Consider the following 16,532-nt stretch of genomic DNA (forward strand, 5'->3'; position numbering starts at 1 on the left):
CTAGGTTCTATGCCAAACTCATTGTGCCTCAGTTTCCCTCCCTATGGACAACCCCTCAGCTGACCCCGCCCTGCCCAGCTGGAGTTAAAAACCACAGAGGCAGCCGGTGCAGTGGGAAGGGGCTTTATTGTGTGGGGGGAGCAGCTTGGCTTCCAGAAGTCCCCCCTCGACTGACCCCTCCCCCAGCCAGCACTTGGGGGAAGGGCCTCCCGATCCATGTGGGCGGAGCCATCAGAACTGTGGAGCTGGGGCGGGGGTTTGAACGAGGCTAGGCAGTTCCAGGTGTATTGGGGGGGTTGGATATAAGTGGGGGTTTCTACTCAGTCCCCTGCGAATCGGGGCTCATGGGAGGCCAGAGCCTCCACTGCCCCCCCCACAGTGATGTGTGTGATAACGAGCCCCTACCCCCACTCTGGGGAGCAAACAGGAGTTGAGCTCCGCTGTTGTGAGCTTCCCCACGGCAGTGCCCCAAAGGGGTTGCGAGCTTCCCCACAGCAGTGCCTGGGGGGGGGGCTACGAGCTTCCCCACAGCGGTGCCCTATCACCCAATCAGTCCAAATTTCTCAGTAGCCTTTGGCCACTGTCAGCTCCCGCCCCCCCCCGTGCTACGATACCTCCCCCACTAGTTCAGCCCCCTTAGGGAGCTGCCCCCTCACCAGTGGTCAGAGACTCCCCACCCCTTAATTATCAGGCAGGGCACAGTGGGGGTGGGGGGGACGGGGTGTAAATGGGAGGAGGCCAGGAGCTGGGGGGCAGCCTGGGTGGGAGGAGGGAGGTGAAGGGCTCTGGGAGGAGGGGAGGACCCGGTCCCAGTGGGGGGAGAGTGAAAAGGGCCGGGGGCGGCAGCGGGAGTGGGGCAGCCCCCAATAGAACACTAGGCTCAGAGATGGTACAGTCCAACCAAGATGGCGTCTACAGTCACCATTTCCCACCTCCCTCTGCCAGTAAAACAAGAGGTTAAAAAAAATGGTACGATCCGTCCAAGATGGTGTCTAGAGTTGGCCACTCCACTCCCAACCCAGCTAGATCCAAAGATGGTACAATCCAAACTAAGATGGTTTCCACAGCCTCCCCTCTGGTCAGTAAGACACTGGAGTCAAAGGTGGTATGTCCCAAACAAGATGGCATCCCACAGGTGGAGTTGCCTTCCACCTGCCAATGAAACACTCAGGTCCAATTAAATGGTACGGCCCAAATAAAGAGGGCATTTGGACTTGGCATCACCCCAAGCACCAATGACTGGACCAATCCAAGATGGCACTTGGAGCTGACGTGACTCAAACACCAGTGGTCTGATCCATTTAAGATGGTGGTGGAAGCTGGCATCACCCCCAAACAATGGCTTAACCATTCAAGATGGCAGCTGGAGCTGATGTGACCCTGAACAGTTATGGTATGACTTACATAAGATGGCAGCCACGCACCGTATCACTCTGAACACCAACAGTTTGATCCTTCCAAGATGCCCCTTGGGGCTGACAACCAAAACAGCAATGGTTTAATCCATCCAAGATGGCATCCAGTGTTGACGTCACCCAGTAAAATGGTTTCACCCATCCAAGATGGTGTCTGGAGTTGGCATCATCCCCAAGCAATGATTTCATCCATCCAACATAGCATCCAGTTGGCTTCACCAATCAATGGTGGTATCCCGAGCTGATGTCAACCCCAAACAATGGTTTCACCCATCAAAGATGGCATCTGGAATTGATATCACCATCCAAAATGGCACCTAGAGTTGACGTCACTGCAAACAATGGTTTCACCCATCCAAGATGGCACCCAGAGTTGATGTCACCTGGAGTAATGGTTCCAAATATCCAAGATGACACCTGCAATTGAGGTCATGCCAAATAAGGGTTCAACCTATCCAAGATGGTGCCGGGAGTTGACGTCACTGAGAATAATGCTTCTACCCATCCAAGATGGCACCTGGAGTTGATGTCACCCTGAACAATGGTTCCACCCATCCAACATGGCGCCCGGATTGACATCACTCCGAACAATGGGTCCAGTCATGCAAGATGGTGCCCAGAGTTGACGTTGCCCGTCCAAGATGGCGCCCGCATTGGTGTGATTGGTTGGCGTCTCTGGGGTGGCGGTGGGGGGCTCCCCATGGCCGGGCCAGGGAGGCCCGCACCCCCTACCACTGCTCCACCATCAGGTCAATCATGTGGTTGACGCTCAGTTCGGGCGAGTCAAAGAAGTCAGTGGAGAAGATGCTGCTGCTGCCGGGGGCACCGGGCCCCATCCCTGAGGCCGGGCCAGCCGTCAAGGCCTCCAGCCAATCGACGGGGTCGAAGGCGGGCCGGGGGCCGGGCGATGGGGGCCCCTCCGGGGGCTCCGGGGAGAAGACCCCGCGCAGGGAGTCCGAGGGGGACGAGGAGGAGGAGGAGGGAGGGGTGAGGAAGTCGTAGTGGCCAGGGAAATCCAAGATGGCCGCTGCCGACGGGCTGCGACGGGGCTTCTTGCTGGGTGCCCCCTGCTGGCTGAGGGGCGAGGAGGGCCGGCGTGGCTCCGTGGGGAGCAGCAAGGGGGCATCCGTGGGGAGCAGGTCACCTGGAGAGGGGGTGTTGGGGGGTTAGATAGACATGGGATGCTGAATGGAACTCCCCATGCCGCTCCCCGCAGCCCAGCGCCCCCCGCTGAGCCCTCCTCCCCTGCTTTCTGCAGCCCAGCGCCCCCCGCTGAGCCCCCCATGCCGCTCCCTGCAGCCCAGCGCCCCCCGCTGAGCCCCCCATGCCGCTCCCTGCAGCCCAACGCCCCCCGCTGAATCCCCCTCCTCCGTGGAGCCCCCTGCCCAGCTCCCCACAGCCCAGGGCCCCTGGCCGAGCCCCCTGCACCATGGCACCCCATACACCAGGCTGGGGCAGGGGGGCGAGTGCTGAGGGCGGGGGGGGGTGTACCTGGCTCTCACCTGCACACCCCAGCGGCTCCTCCAGGATGTCTTCAATCGACTGACTTGGGACCAGCTGTGGACGGGGAGGGAGAAAGGGAGTGAAGGGTAGAGACTGGGGCACGGCCCCTCTGGGGTGGAGCACGGGGGCTGGGTATATGGGGACCCCCCCCCCAGTACCTGGGCTTTCTGGATGGCCTCCTGCAGCTCCTCCTCCAGGGAGCGGGGGGCCGGGGCGGGGCTGGCCGTGATCTGCAGGGGCAGTTCTAGGTCCTCCCCGATTGGCTCACAGGAAGGGGGGCAGAAAACCTGAGGGGGGAGGGACACGGGGGTAAATTTGAGAGTCCCCCAGCTCATCCCCTGCTCCCCACATAGCCCTTTGCCCCTCCCTCCTTGGCTAGGCCCCGCCTCCCTCTGAGTGCCCCTCCCCTACCAGCTGGTCATGACCCCGCCCCCTCAGCCACTCCCCGCTTACCTGGGATGCCCCACCCTCTCTGATTGCTCCGCCCACTCCAATTATGGTACGGCCACACCCACTGCCATGCGCCCCGCAATTTGGCCCATCCTCCCCGCCCCTGATCATGCCCTGCCCCTTGGCACACATGCCCTGGCCCTGATCATGCCCCGCCCCCAACACGCATGCTCCCACCCTAATCCTGCCCCGCCCCCTGGCACACAAGCCCCGCCCCCGGCACACATGCTCCCACCCCGATCCTGCCCCGCCCCCGGCACACAAGCCCCGCCCCGATCATGCCCCGCCCCCTGGCACTCAAGCCCCGCCCCCGGCACACCCGCCCTCACCCCCGATCCTGCCCCGCCCCCTGGCACACAAGCCCCGCCCCCGGCACACATGCTCCCACCCCGATCCTGCCCCGCCCCCTGGCACACAAGCCCCGCCCCCGGCACACCCGCCCTCACCCCTGATCCTGCCCCGCCCCCGGCACACAAGCCCCGCCCCCGGCTCTCACCAGGAAGCCCTCTCTCCCGGGGGCCGTGCCCTCGGCGGTCTCCCCGGCGGGGGGCCGGGGGCCGTGGCTGGCCAGGGGCGAGGGGGGCCGGGGCTCCCCCTCCGGGCGGCCTCTCCGGCACTTGCGCAGCTGCAGCTCCTCCCGCAGGTCGTCGGCCTCCTGCTGCTCCCGCCGCAGCTCCCAGGTCAGGCTCTCAATGAGCCGCTGCTTCTCCCTCAGCGCCCGGTCGGCGGGGGGCAGGGCCGGGGGGGGGCGGCCCCGGGGCCCCCCGCACCTGGAAGGGCTTCAGCCGCTCCAGCAGCGCCGGCTTGGTGCCCGACACCGGCTGCCCGCGCTGGCGCAGCTGCTGCCGGAGCTCTGACACCTGGGGGTGAGGGGGGTGTCGGGGGGGGCACAGACGGACGCCCCCGTTCCACCCCCCCAAGGATGTCTTCTTGGCAGAGGAGGGAGCCCCTCCAATCCGCTAGCCCCTCCCAAGCTCCCTATCCCTGTAATCCCCCCCACCCCTCCAATAACCCCTCCCCGCCCCCTCATCATCCCCCCACCCCTCCAATAACCCCTCCCCGCCCCCTCATCATCCCCCCACCCCTCCAATAACTCCCCTCCCCGCCCCTTCACAGCCCCACCCCTCCAATAACCCCTCCCCGCCCCCTCATCATCCCCCCACCCCTCCAATAACTCCCCTTCACAGCCCCAGCCCCACCCCTCCAATAACCCCTCCCCGCCCCCTCATCATCCCCCCACCCCTCCAATAACTCCCCTCCCCGCCCCTTCACAGCCCCACCCCTCCAATAACCCCTCCCCGCCCCCTCATCATCCCCCCACCCCTCCAATAACTCCCCTCCCCACCCCTTCACAGCCCCAGCCCCACCCCTCCAATAACCCCTCCCCGCCCCCTCATCATCCCCCCACCCCTCCAATAACTCCCCTCCCCGCCCCCTCATCATCCCCCCACCCCTCCAATAACTCCCCTCCCCACCCCTTCACAGCCCCAGCCCCACCCCTCCAATAACCCCTCCCCGCCCCGTCACAACCCCCCCACGCCCATGACCCTCCCCCATTCCCTCACAACCCCCAAATCCCCACTCCCCATTTCCTCCTCCTCCACCCTGGCAGCCCCCCCGCCAGTCTGCCCCCATGGGGGAGCAGGAGAAAGATCAGGGTCCTCCCCAGCTTTGCCCTCTCACAGACACACTCACTGTCAGGTCATCCAGGTTGGCAGGCAGCAGCTCAGGCTTGGGGGGCACAGGAGGGGTGAGGGGTGTGGGCGGGGCTGCCAGGGTGATTTGGGGGGCCGCGAAGGTGATCACCGGATCTGGGGAAATACTGGGGGGGGGCAGAGAGAGAGGAGGAGTTAGAGGGGGGCAGATTCAGTTAGGGGGGATTGAGAGGGTTCAGTGGGGGTTGGGGGTAACTGGCGCTCAGGGGGCACAGGGAGTTCAGGGGGATACCTGGCACTCAGGGGGTGCAGGGGGAGTTGGGGGATACCTGGCACTCAGGGAGTACAGGGGGGTACGGGGGGGGTACCTGGCACTCAGAGGGTGCAGGGATAGTTGGGGGGTACCTGGCACTCGGAGGTGCAGGGGGGTACCTGGCACTCGGGGGTGCAGGGGAAGTTGGGGGCTACCTGGCACTCAGGAGTGCAGGGGGGTATCTGGCACTGAGGGGGTGCAGGGATAGTTGGGGGGTACCTGGAACTCAGGGGGTGCAGGGAGGTGCAGGGGGGGTACCTGGCGCTCAGGGGGTGCAGGGGGAGTTGGGGGGTACCTGGCACTGAGGGGCTGCAGGGGGTGCATGGGGGTACCTGGTGCTCAGGGGGTGCAGGGGGAGTTGGGGGGTACCTGGCACTCAGTGGGTGCAGGGGGAGTTGGGGGATACCTGGCACTCAGGGAGTACGGGGGGGGTACCTGGCACTCAGAGGGTGCAGGGATAGTTGGGGGGTACCTAGCACTCGGAGGTGCAGGGGGGTACCTGGCACTCAGGGGTGCAGGGGAAGTTGGGGGGTACCTGGCACTCAGGGAGTGCAGGGGGGTACCTGGCACTGAGGGGGTGCAGAGATAGTTGGGGGGTACCTGGCACTCAGGGAGTGCAGGGGGGTACCTGGCACTGAGGGGGTGCAGAGATAGTTGGGGGGTACCTGGAACTCAGGGGGTGCAGGGGGGTACCTGGCGCTCAGGGGGTGCAGGGGGGGTACCTGGCACTCAGGGGGTTCAGGGAGGTGCAGGGGGGTACCTGGCACTCAGGAGGTGCAGGGATAGTTGGGGGGTACCTGGCACTCAGGGGGTTCAGGGAGGTGTAGGGGGGGTACCTGGTGCTCAGGGGGTGCAGGGGGAGTTGGGGGGTACCTGGCACTGAGGGGGTGCAGGGGGGTACCTGGCATTCAGGGGGTGCAGGGATAGTTGGGGGTACCTGGCACTCAGGGGGTGCAGGGGGTACCTGGCACTGAGGGGGTGCAGGGATAGTTGGGCGGTACCTGGCACTCAGGGGGTTCAGGGGGAGTTGGGGGGTACCTGGCACTGAGGGGGTGCAGGGGTACCTGGCACTGAGGGGGTGCAGGGATAGTTGGGGGTACCTGGCACTGAGGGGGTGCAGGGGGGTACCTGGCACTGAGGGGGTGCAGGGATAGTTGGGCAGTACCTGGCACTCAGGGGGTTCAGGGGGAGTTGGGGGGTACCTGGCACTGAGGGGGTGCAGGGGTACCTGGCACTGAGGGGGTGCAGGGATAGTTGGGCGGTACCTGGCACTCAGGGGGTTCAGGGGGAGTTGGGGGGGTACCTGGCACTGAGGGGGTGCAGGGGTACCTGGCACTGAGGGGGTGCAGGGGTAGTTGGGGGTACCTGGCACTGAGGGGGTGCAGGGGGGTACCTGGCACTCAGGGTTGCAGGGGGATACCTGGCACTGAGGGGGTGCAGGGATAGTTGGGCGGTACCTGGCACTCAGGGGGTGCAGGGGGAGTTGGGGGATACCTGGCACTGAGGGGGTGCAGGGGTAGTTGGGGGTACCTGGCACTGAGGGGGTGCGGGGGTACCTGGCACTGAGGGGGTGCAGGGGTAGTTGGGGGTACCTGGCACTGAGGGGGTGTGGGGGTACCTGGCACTGAGGGGGTGCGGGGATAGTTGGGGGTACCTGGCACTGAGGGGGTGCAGGGATAGTTGGGGGTACCTGGCACTCAGGGGGTGCAGGGGGTACCTGGCACTGAGGGGGTACAGGGATAGTTGGGCGGTACCTGGCACTCAGGGGGTTCAGGGGGAGTTGGGGGGTACCTGGCACTGAGGGGGTGCAGGGGTACCTGGCACTGAGGGGGTGCAGGGATAGTTGGGGGTACCTGGCACTGAGGGGGTGCAGGGATAGTTGGGCGGTACCTGGCACTCAGGGGGTTCAGGGGGAGTTGGGGGGTACCTGGCACTGAGGGGGTGCAGGGGTACCTGGCACTGAGGGGGTGCAGGGATAGTTGGGCGGTACCTGGCACTCAGGGGGTTCAGGGGGAGTTGGGGGGGTACCTGGCACTGAGGGGGTGCAGGGGTACCTGGCACTGAGGGGGTGCAGGGGTAGTTGGGGGTACCTGGCACTGAGGGGGTGCAGGGGGGTACCTGGCACTCAGGGTTGCAGGGGGATACCTGGCACTGAGGGGGTGCAGGGATAGTTGGGCGGTACCTGGCACTCAGGGGGTGCAGGGGGAGTTGGGGGATACCTGGCACTGAGGGGGTGCAGGGGTAGTTGGGGGTACCTGGCACTGAGGGGGTGCAGGGGTACCTGGCACTGAGGGGGTGCAGGGGTAGTTGGGGGTACCTGGCACTGAGGGGGTGCGGGGGTACCTGGCACTGAGAGGGTGCAGGGATAGTTGGGGGTACCTGGCACTCAGGGGGTGCAGGGATAGTTGGGGGTACCTGGCACTCAGGGGGTGCAGGGGGGTACCTGGCACTCAGGGGGTGCAGGGATAGTTGGGCGGTACCTGGCACTCAGGGGGTGCAGGGGGGTACCTGGCGCTCAGGGGGTGCAGGCGGGGTACCTGGCACTCAGGGGGTTCAGGGAGGTGCAGGGGGGTACCTGGCACTCAGGAGGTGCAGGGATAGTTGGGGGGTACCTGGCACTCAGGGGGTTCAGGGAGGTGTAGGGGGGGTACCTGGTGCTCAGGGGGTGCAGGGGGAGTTGGGGGGTACCTGGCACTGAGGGGGTGCAGGGGGGTACCTGGCATTCAGGGGGTGCAGGGATAGTTGGGGGTACCTGGCACTCAGGGGGTGCGGGGGTACCTGGCACTGAGGGGGTGCAGGGATAGTTGGGGGTACCTGGCACTGAGGGGGTGCGGGGGTACCTGGCACTGAGGGGGTGCAGGGATAGTTGGGGGTACCTGGCACTGAGGGGGTGCGGGGGTACCTGGCACTGAGGGGGTGCAGGGATAGTTGGGGGTACCTGGCACTGAGGGGGTGCAGGGGGAGTTGGGGGGTACCTGGCACTGAGGGGGTGCGGGGATAGTTGGGGGTACCTGGCACTGAGGGGGTGCAGGGGGAGTTGGGGGGTACCTGGCACTCAGGGGGTGCAGGGCTGGCACGCACAGCGCTGTGGGGGGTCCCGGGGGGGCCGGCGGCTGCTGTCGCTGCAGGATCTGGAGCTGGAGAAAAAGCTGCTGCTGCTGGAGCAGGCGGGCGTAGGCGGCGTCCAGGGGGGCCGGGGCCCGGGGGGGCCGGGCCGCGGGGGGCACGTACTGGTGGTACTTCAACTTCCTCACCTTGGGCTTGGGGTCCTTTGCCTTCTTGGGGCGTGGGGGGGCCTGGGGAAGGGGGGAGAATCTGGCTGGGACCCACCCAGTGGGGCCCCCTCCCCACCCCACCCCACTGCTGGGATCACCCCAACTCCAGCCTCACATCCCCCACTGGAACACCCCAATTCTGGCCCCCCCACTTCCCAGCTGGGGCATCTCAATGCTGGCCCCGCTTCCCCATCCCCCCGCTGGGACACCCCAACACCCACCCCCTGGATGGGACACCCCAGCTCCAGCCCCCCTACAAACCCCTCCCAGTTCCTGCTGGGGACCCGTCCCACAGCCCCCCACCCCCGGTCCCATCCCAGCCTGGCACAGACCTTGGGCAGCGAGGCCGGGGCCTTAGCCGGGGGGCTGCCCGCAGGAGTCTGGGAATTGGGGTCCGGGGCAGGCACCGAGGGGGGCAGGGACTCCAGGATCGACAGCAGCTCCGGCTGCAGGGAGAGGGGCCCAGAAAGCCAAGGAGTCACAGAGCAGGGATAGAACCCAGGAGTCCTGGGCAGCCCCCCTCCTCCCCCCAACTCTAACCACTAGACCCCACTCCTCTTCCAGAGCCGGGGATAGAACCCAGGAGTCCTGGCTTGCAGCACCCCCGCCCCCCCCCCCCCCCCCGTGGTAACTGCAGTGGAAAAATCCAGACACCAGATGGCAGCAGAGACCTAGGGCACCCCCCAGCTCAGCCAGTGCCCCTCACTCCCGACCCGCAGCCCCCTCCTGTCCCCAGCTCTGGGCTCCCCCATGTATCTCACCTGGACAGCGGCCGCTGAGGCCGAGGGGGGGGATGGGTTGCCGGGGGGCCCCCCCAGGCAGGGGGTGAAGCACGGGGAAGAAGAGGAGGAGGACGATGAAGAGGTGCTGAGATCCTCCTCTAATAGGAAGGTCCCTGAGGCAGCAGGGGCTGGATCAGCTGCTGGGGGGGGGAATTAGAGATGTCTCGAAAATTTCACCTGCCCCCCTGAGCCAGCCGGCCCCCCATCCCCAGAACGCATCCCCCCTATCCCAGTCGTCCCCCCCCCGCTCTACCCACTAGACCCCACTCCCCTCCCAGATCCGGGGAGAGAACCCAGGAGTCCTGGATCTCAGCCCCCGCTCTACCCACTAGACGCTACTCCCCTCCCAGAGCTGGGGAGAGAACCCAGGAGTCCTGGATCTCAGCCCCCCCCCCCCGATCTAACCACTAGAGCCCACCCCCCTCCCAGATCCGGGGAGAGAACCCAGGAATCCTGGTGCCTGCCCCACCTTTCACAGCATCTCTGAGGCTGGCGTCCAGGGAAAGGATGTTTTTCGTCACGAGTTCCAGCGGCCCCGGCCGTTGCAGGAGTTTCTCCTTCAGATCCTCGGCCAGACGCGTCTTCTTCTCCTTCCGCTCTGAGGGGTCCCCCCCAGACTCTGCCGGGGGGGGGGCACAGCATGAGTGGGGAGGGCACAGGTCATGGGTGCGGGAAGCCCAAGTACCATGCACTGATCTGGCTGTGCCAGTCATGGGACCCAGACATCTGGGAGAAGGAACCAGGACCCCAGGCAGGTGAGCCCTAGATGGGCTGGGGCAAAGGATTGGGGACCCAGATGTCCTGGTGGGGGGGACCCCAGATGAGCCGGAGTGTGGGATTGGGGACCCAGGTGTCCGGGCAGCACCTACCTTCTGTGAACTGGCCCTTGGCAGCTCCTGGTTTGTGGGTTCTCGTCTGGACTTTCACCTTCAGGGTCTCGTTGGCCTGTAAGGGGTGGGGGTCAGAACAGCCTGGAACAACAAAGGGGGGTATTGGGGTGCTGGGGGGGAGCAGGGCAGGAGCACTGGTTGCCGAGGGGTAGGAGTGGGGTCTAGTGGTTAGAGCAGTGGGGACTGGGATCCAGGGCTCCTGTTCTCTCCCCAGCTCTAGGAGGGTTGTGGCGTCTAGTGGTTAGAGGGGGTGGGGGGTGGGAACCAGGACGCCTGGGTTCTCTCCTGGCTCTGGGAAGGGAGTGGGGTCTACTGGTTGGGGGGGGGGGTATTGGAACCAGGACTCCTGGATTCTCTCCCCTGCGAGTCCCTTCCCCTCTCTGTGGCTCAGTTTCCCCCACTGTCCAATGGGAATTTGACTCCCTTCCACCTGAATGCGTCTCCAGCACAATCAGCCCCTCCAGTGGGTGGGGGGGGTCGTTTGCATATTCCATTACCCAGCCTGCCTTGCAGCAGCAACATAGCCACACAAGTCTCTCCTGCCCCCAGGCCATCCTGCTTGCTCACCCGGCTCTGCTCTGGGGTCCCGTTCACCTCCAGGTAGGTCGGGACAGGCTTGGTCAGAGCTGTGGGGAGAGATGAGAAGATTAGAGCCCTCCACCCTCAGTAGGAGAGGCTTCCCTGGACACCAAGGAGGGCTGCGAGGTTGGGCTCCATCACAGACATGCTGTGGTTGGTTACCCAACCCCTCCAGGGCCCCTGCCCCTGCCCCTGCCCCATGGACCTACTCCTTAACAGCCCTGCCCCATTCCAACCCCTTGGTCCCACTCACGTGTCAGGAGATGCTGCTCCTGGGATCTGCGATGCTGCATCCTCAGCTGCAGCACTGGGGGGGGGGGGGAGAAAACAGTCAGGGGGGGTGGGACCACCAGCCCTTCCCCCCAGGAATCCCCTTTTCCCCCACATCCCAGGGTCCCCCCCAGAGCTCTGCATGCAGCCCCACAATCCTGGGCAACCCCCCCAGCCCCTGCTGCCTCTCAGTTCCCACCCGGGAGGAAAAGGGGGGCAGGGGAGAGAAGCATGGGATTGGGGTGCATGGGGTGGGGCAGCAGAGGACCGGAGGGGGAGAAGGAGGGGCAGGTGGGGGAAGGGGTGGGGCATGGGAGGGGAGCAGCAGAGGAGGGGGGCGGGGCATGGCGCTCCCTTCTATTCTTATCCTCCCCCCGCCCCCCTAGCAGGTGTCCGGCGGGTGGCAGCTGGGATCAGGGGACCGAGAGCTATTCCGGGAGCCAGTAACATGAGACACCCCATCCCCCACAGGACCACCCTCTCCCCACCCCATATAACCCCCACCCATGAAATACCCCTGGGGGCTCAGCGGGGGGCCCTGTGCTGCAGGGAGGGACGGGGGCTCAGCGGGGGCGCTGGGCTGCGGGGGGCGGGGGCTCAGCAGGGGGCGCTGGGCTGCAGACTCTGGCTCTGAGACTGTGGGCTGCGGCTGGCTCTGGGGTGGCTGCGGCCGGCTGTTGAACAGGCAGCCAAGAGGAGATTTAGGACAGGAAGTGAAGGAGAAGCTCATTTCCGGGGGGGGGATCCTGATTCATTAACCCCCACAGGGCTGCCTACTATCTCCCGGCAGAGCAGGCTGGCGGGGGCCCTGCAGCGCAGAGCTCCAGACCCCAGCTTGGGAGGGGGATGGTTATGGCCATGGGGGTTGGGGGATCACCCTGCCCCCTTTCCGCCACTGGTGCCACTCAGCCCCCCCCCTCCGCCCTTTGGGGCTAAACCAGGGCCTGGGTTTTGCCCCGGCCAGGAGGGGGCAGGGTTGTTTTGTTCACAGACACCCCCCTCCCCCCAGCAGAGGAATCCCTTCAGCTCTGGGACCCAGGCATCCGGGCAGAGGCGGGACCTCAGGTGGGCCAGAATGAGGCCTTGGGGACCCAGGCATGCAGGACAGGGGAGCGGGGGGCCCGTTTCCCGGCCCCACTCACCGGATCGGAACTTGCTGCGGATCAGCATGGAGCGCTCGGAGGCCAGCAGGGTCATGGTCAGGGCTGGGGGTATCGAGCGCGAATGGGGGGGCACCTGGCTGGCTGCCCTGGGCTGGGGGGATCCCAAAACAATCCAGCAGGGAGGAGAGACAGAAGGAGAATGTGGGGGTCACAGATAAAGCTTGTGACTGAACAACCCCTCCCCCAAGAAAGGGGCCCCCATAAATTGAGGGAGATTAAAATGTCCCGGGGTGGATAATGGCATGCAGGGAACACTCAGAAACTCTCACTCAGTGGCTCCCAGCCCCCCTGTTCTAACCACTAGCCCCCACTCCCCTCCCAGAGCTGGGAAAGAACCCAGGAGTCCTGACTTCCAGTCCCCCACTGCGCTAACCACTAGATGCCACACCCCTCCCAGAGCCAGGGATAGAACCCAGGAGTCCTGGCTCCCAGCCCCCCTGCTCTAATCACCTCTCCCCTCCCCTCCCCTCCCCACCCCACCCCACCGCACCCCAAGCCAGGAAAGGACCCAGGAGTCCTGGTTCCCAGCACACCCCTCCCTCAGTTCTAATCCTGTTGGGACAGAGATTTTTTCCTGCATAGGGGGTCATTTTAATCCTAGACACACATCCCAGCTCCTTGCTGAGGGGGGAGGCTGGGATGGGGGCGCGGGCGGGGGTGAAGGGCAGATCTAGGGGGCTCTGTGTGGAGGGGGAGAGAACAAAGGGGAGAGGGGAGAGGAGATCTGGGGGCCGATCTAGGGAGCTTGGGGGACAGGATGGGACAGTTTAGAGACAGGCATATCTGGGGGGGGGGGGAGATTGGGAGGCAGGGTCAGACAGCAGAGGGACCTGGTGGGGCACATTCTGGGACATGAAGATCCAGAGGGCAGATTTCAGGGGGGCTATAGGGGGACAGATTTGGGAGATCAGATTTTGTGGGAAAGGGATTGGGGGCAGGTTTGAGGGCAGGGATGTCTTGGGGGGCAGATTTGGGGGGGCTGGGGCAGGACTGGGTGAAGGGAAATCGACTGGGGGTCAGGATTGGGGAGAGCGGTCAGGTTTGGGGGGATCCAGTTGGGGGATCTAGGGGCTGAGTTATGGGTTGGAGGCTCTAGGGAGCAGGTGGGGGATCAGGTGGCCCCAAGGAGCAGGTTGGGGGATCAGGGGGTACAGGAGGCCAATTTGGGGGATTGGGGAATTCCAGGGGGTGGGTAGTGGGGATTGGGAGCTCCAGGGAGCAGGTTCGGGCCCCAGGAGGCAGATAGGGGGGTCAGGGGCACTTTGGGGGATTGGGGCTCCAGAGGGCAGGTTGGGGGGATCGGGGGCCCCAAGGGACAGGCTGGGGAGATCACAGGGCTCCAGAGAGTGGGTTGAGGGGATTGTGGGGCTCCAGAAGGCAAGTTGGAGGCCCCCAGGGGGTGGGTTGGGGGTATCGGGAGGCAGGTCAGAGGGATTGGGGGCCCCAGAGGGTGAGTTGGGGGGATCGGGTCTCAAGGGGGCAGGTTGGAGGCTCCAGGGGTTGCATTGTGAGGATTAGGGGCCCCAAGGGGCAGGCTGGGGGGATCATGGGACCCCAGAGAACAGGTTAAGGGGATTCCAGATATCAGGGGCCCTAGAGGGCAGGCTGGGGGGATCGGGTCTCAAGGGGGGAAGGTTGGAGGCTCCAGGGGGCAGGCTGGGGGATTGGGGGCTTCATGGGGGAAGTTGGGGGTATCTGGTGCCCCAGGGGGTGGGCTGGGGGGATCACAGGGCCCCAGAGAGCAGGTTGGGGGGCCCAGGGGGTGGTTTAGGGGGATCAGAAGGCCCCAGGGGGCAGGTTGGAGGGACCGAGGGGCAGGTTGGGGGGAGTACAGGGCCCCAGAAAGCAGGTTGGGGGGATCACAGGGCCCAGGGGGTGTGTAGAGAGTATTAGGGTACCCACGGAGCAGGTTGGGGGATTGGGGGGCCCCAGGGGGGATGTTGGGAGATCAGGGGGGCCCAGGGGGCAGGTTGGGGGGATCATAGGGTGAGGTTGGGGTTATTGGGGGTCCCAGGAGGTGGGTTAGAGGGACCGGGGGGCAGGTTGGGGGATCGGGGCCTGAGGGGGTGGGTTGCGGGGATTGGGGCCCCAAGGGGCAGGTTGGGGGGGATCATGGGGCCCAGGGGGCGGGTTTCGAGTATCAGGGGCCCGGTTGGGGGATCGGGGGCCCCAGGGGGCATGTTGGGTGCATCGGGGGAGCTCCGGGGGCGGGCTGGGGGATCGGGCATCCAGGGGGCAGGTTGGGGGGATCGGAGGGCACCAGGGGGAAGGTTGGGGATCGGGGGGCAGGTTGGGGGGCTCCAGGGGGCAGGTTGGGGGGATCGGGGCTCCCAGGGGGAGGGCTGGGGGATCGGGAGGCCCCAGGGGGCAGGTTCGGGGATCGGGGTCCCACCCACCAGCGCCGCGCGGTGACTGTCCCGGTCGCTGTCCGGCCCGGCTCGGTCGGTCTCTCCCGCGGGTCCCGGCCCGGCTGCGTGGGGGGCGCTGGGGCCGGTCACGGGCGGGCTCTGCAGGCTGGGGGGGGGGACCGCGGGCCGGTGATGTCACAGCTGCCCCGATAAAGAGGGGGGGCAGCAGCTGCGATCCCCCCCCACGTGTGAAAAGCCCCCACCTGCCGGTCACCCGACACCGCCACTCGCGCTGCTGGCTCAGCAGGGACCCGCCCCTGGGCTGACCCTAGACCCCACCCCCCTCCCAGAGCCGGGGAGAACCCAGGCGTCCTGCTCCCTACCCCCTCTCTAACCATTAGTCCCCCGTCCCCGCCCCCAGAGCCAGGGAGAACCCAGGAGTCCTGCTCCCTACCCCCTCTCTAACCATTAGTCCCCACCCCGATCCCAGAGCCGGGGAGAACCCAGGAGTCCTGGGTTTGACCAGGAGAGGGGGATGTGACTCTTGCGCCTTCAGGAGTTAGTACGGGGGAGGGGGCGTGTGTGAGAGTCAGGACTCCTGGGTCCTTTTTCTGGCTCAGCACCCGAACTCCTCACTCCTCAGACACAGAGTCACCGAGATCGGGGCCCCGTCGGGCCGGGCGCTGCCCAAACACAGTCACCGAGATCGGGGCCCCGTCGGGCCGGGCGCTGCCCAGACACAGTCACTGATATCGGGGCCCCGTCGGGCCGGGCGCTGTCCAGACAGAGTCACCGAGATCAGGGCCCCGTCGGGCCGGGCGCAGCCCAGACACAGTCTCTGAGATCGGGGCCCCGTCGGGCCGGGCGCTGCCCAGACACAGTCACCGAGATCGGGGCCCCGTCGGGCCGGGCGCAGCCCAGACACAGTCACCGAGATCGGGGCCCCGTCGGGCCGGGCGCAGCCCAGACACAGTCTCTGAGATCGGGGCCCCGTCGGGCCGGGCGCTGCCCAAACACAGTCACCGAGATCGGGGCCCCGTCGGGCCGGGCGCTGCCCAGACACAGTCACCGAGATCGGGGCCCCGTCGGGCCGGGCGCAGCCCAGACACAGTCACCGAGATGGGGGCCCCGTCGCACTAGGTGTGGCCTGGACACACGTGTTGGGAGCTGGGGCTGCGCTGTGGGGCTGTGCCGAGGGCAGTTGCGGGGCCCAGGGCGAGCCAGGGACCGGCGCGCCGGGTGCCCTTTGCCGGCGGCTGCAGCGGGGCACTGGGGGATCCCGCGACAGGTGGCACCTGTCTCTGGCCGTCTGGCCTGAGCTGGATTTCACTGACACTGCGGATCAGTTTCAGCTGTGGGTATTTAGAGCCGACCTGATGCCCACCCTGCCCCCAGCCACGGTCCCTCCCACCCCGCACCCAGGCCCCGCCTCTGCCTGGCCCTGTACCCCCATGTTTCCCCCCTCCAGCCCCAGCTCCGTGCTGATGCTGAGCCAGACAAACGGCCAAACCAAAAGCACCTGCAGGGAAAACCCAGGTGGGGTGAGATGGGCTCTGCCCCTACTGGAGTGTGGGCTGCTGAAGGGCAGACAGGATTCCTGGGTTCCATCTCCAGCTCTAGAGGGGGGAGTGGTGTCTAATGTGTAGAGCATGGGGGCTGGGAATCAGGACTCCAGGGTTCTTTCCCCTCGCCTCTGTGGGGACTGATGCCTGTCTCTGGGTGCCTGAGGGGTGGTTGGGGAGCAGGGCTGGGTGCTGTAGCTGTGAAGGGACCCTGGGGGGTGGCGGCTGCAGCCGGGCGCGATGAGCTCATGCGTCTTTCCCCAGCTAAAGTTTCCAGGATTAAATCACGCCCGGGATTGACGCCATTGATAAATATAGACCCAGCCG

General features: G+C 65.9%; 1 protein-coding gene across 1 annotated transcript; it reads right to left on the reverse strand.

Annotated features, from left to right (window-relative positions):
* Positions 1–107: 107 nt before the first annotated feature.
* MAMSTR (MEF2 activating motif and SAP domain containing transcriptional regulator) lies at positions 108–12,536 on the reverse strand. The gene is given in 13 exon segments (XM_075122312.1): positions 108–2,559; positions 2,918–2,972; positions 3,077–3,205; positions 3,865–4,138; positions 4,140–4,297; positions 5,064–5,099; positions 7,817–7,911; positions 8,392–8,632; positions 9,870–10,012; positions 10,263–10,338; positions 10,851–10,909; positions 11,116–11,169; positions 12,275–12,536. Coding segments are annotated over 13 exon segments (1,791 nt in total). The 5' UTR covers positions 12,330–12,536; the 3' UTR covers positions 108–2,143.
* Between the last annotated feature and the right edge of the window lie 3,996 nt (positions 12,537–16,532).

This window comes from Caretta caretta, chromosome 23 (genome assembly GCF_965140235.1).
Source record: "Caretta caretta isolate rCarCar2 chromosome 23, rCarCar1.hap1, whole genome shotgun sequence".
NCBI classification, from domain to species: Eukaryota; Metazoa; Chordata; order Testudines; family Cheloniidae; genus Caretta; species Caretta caretta.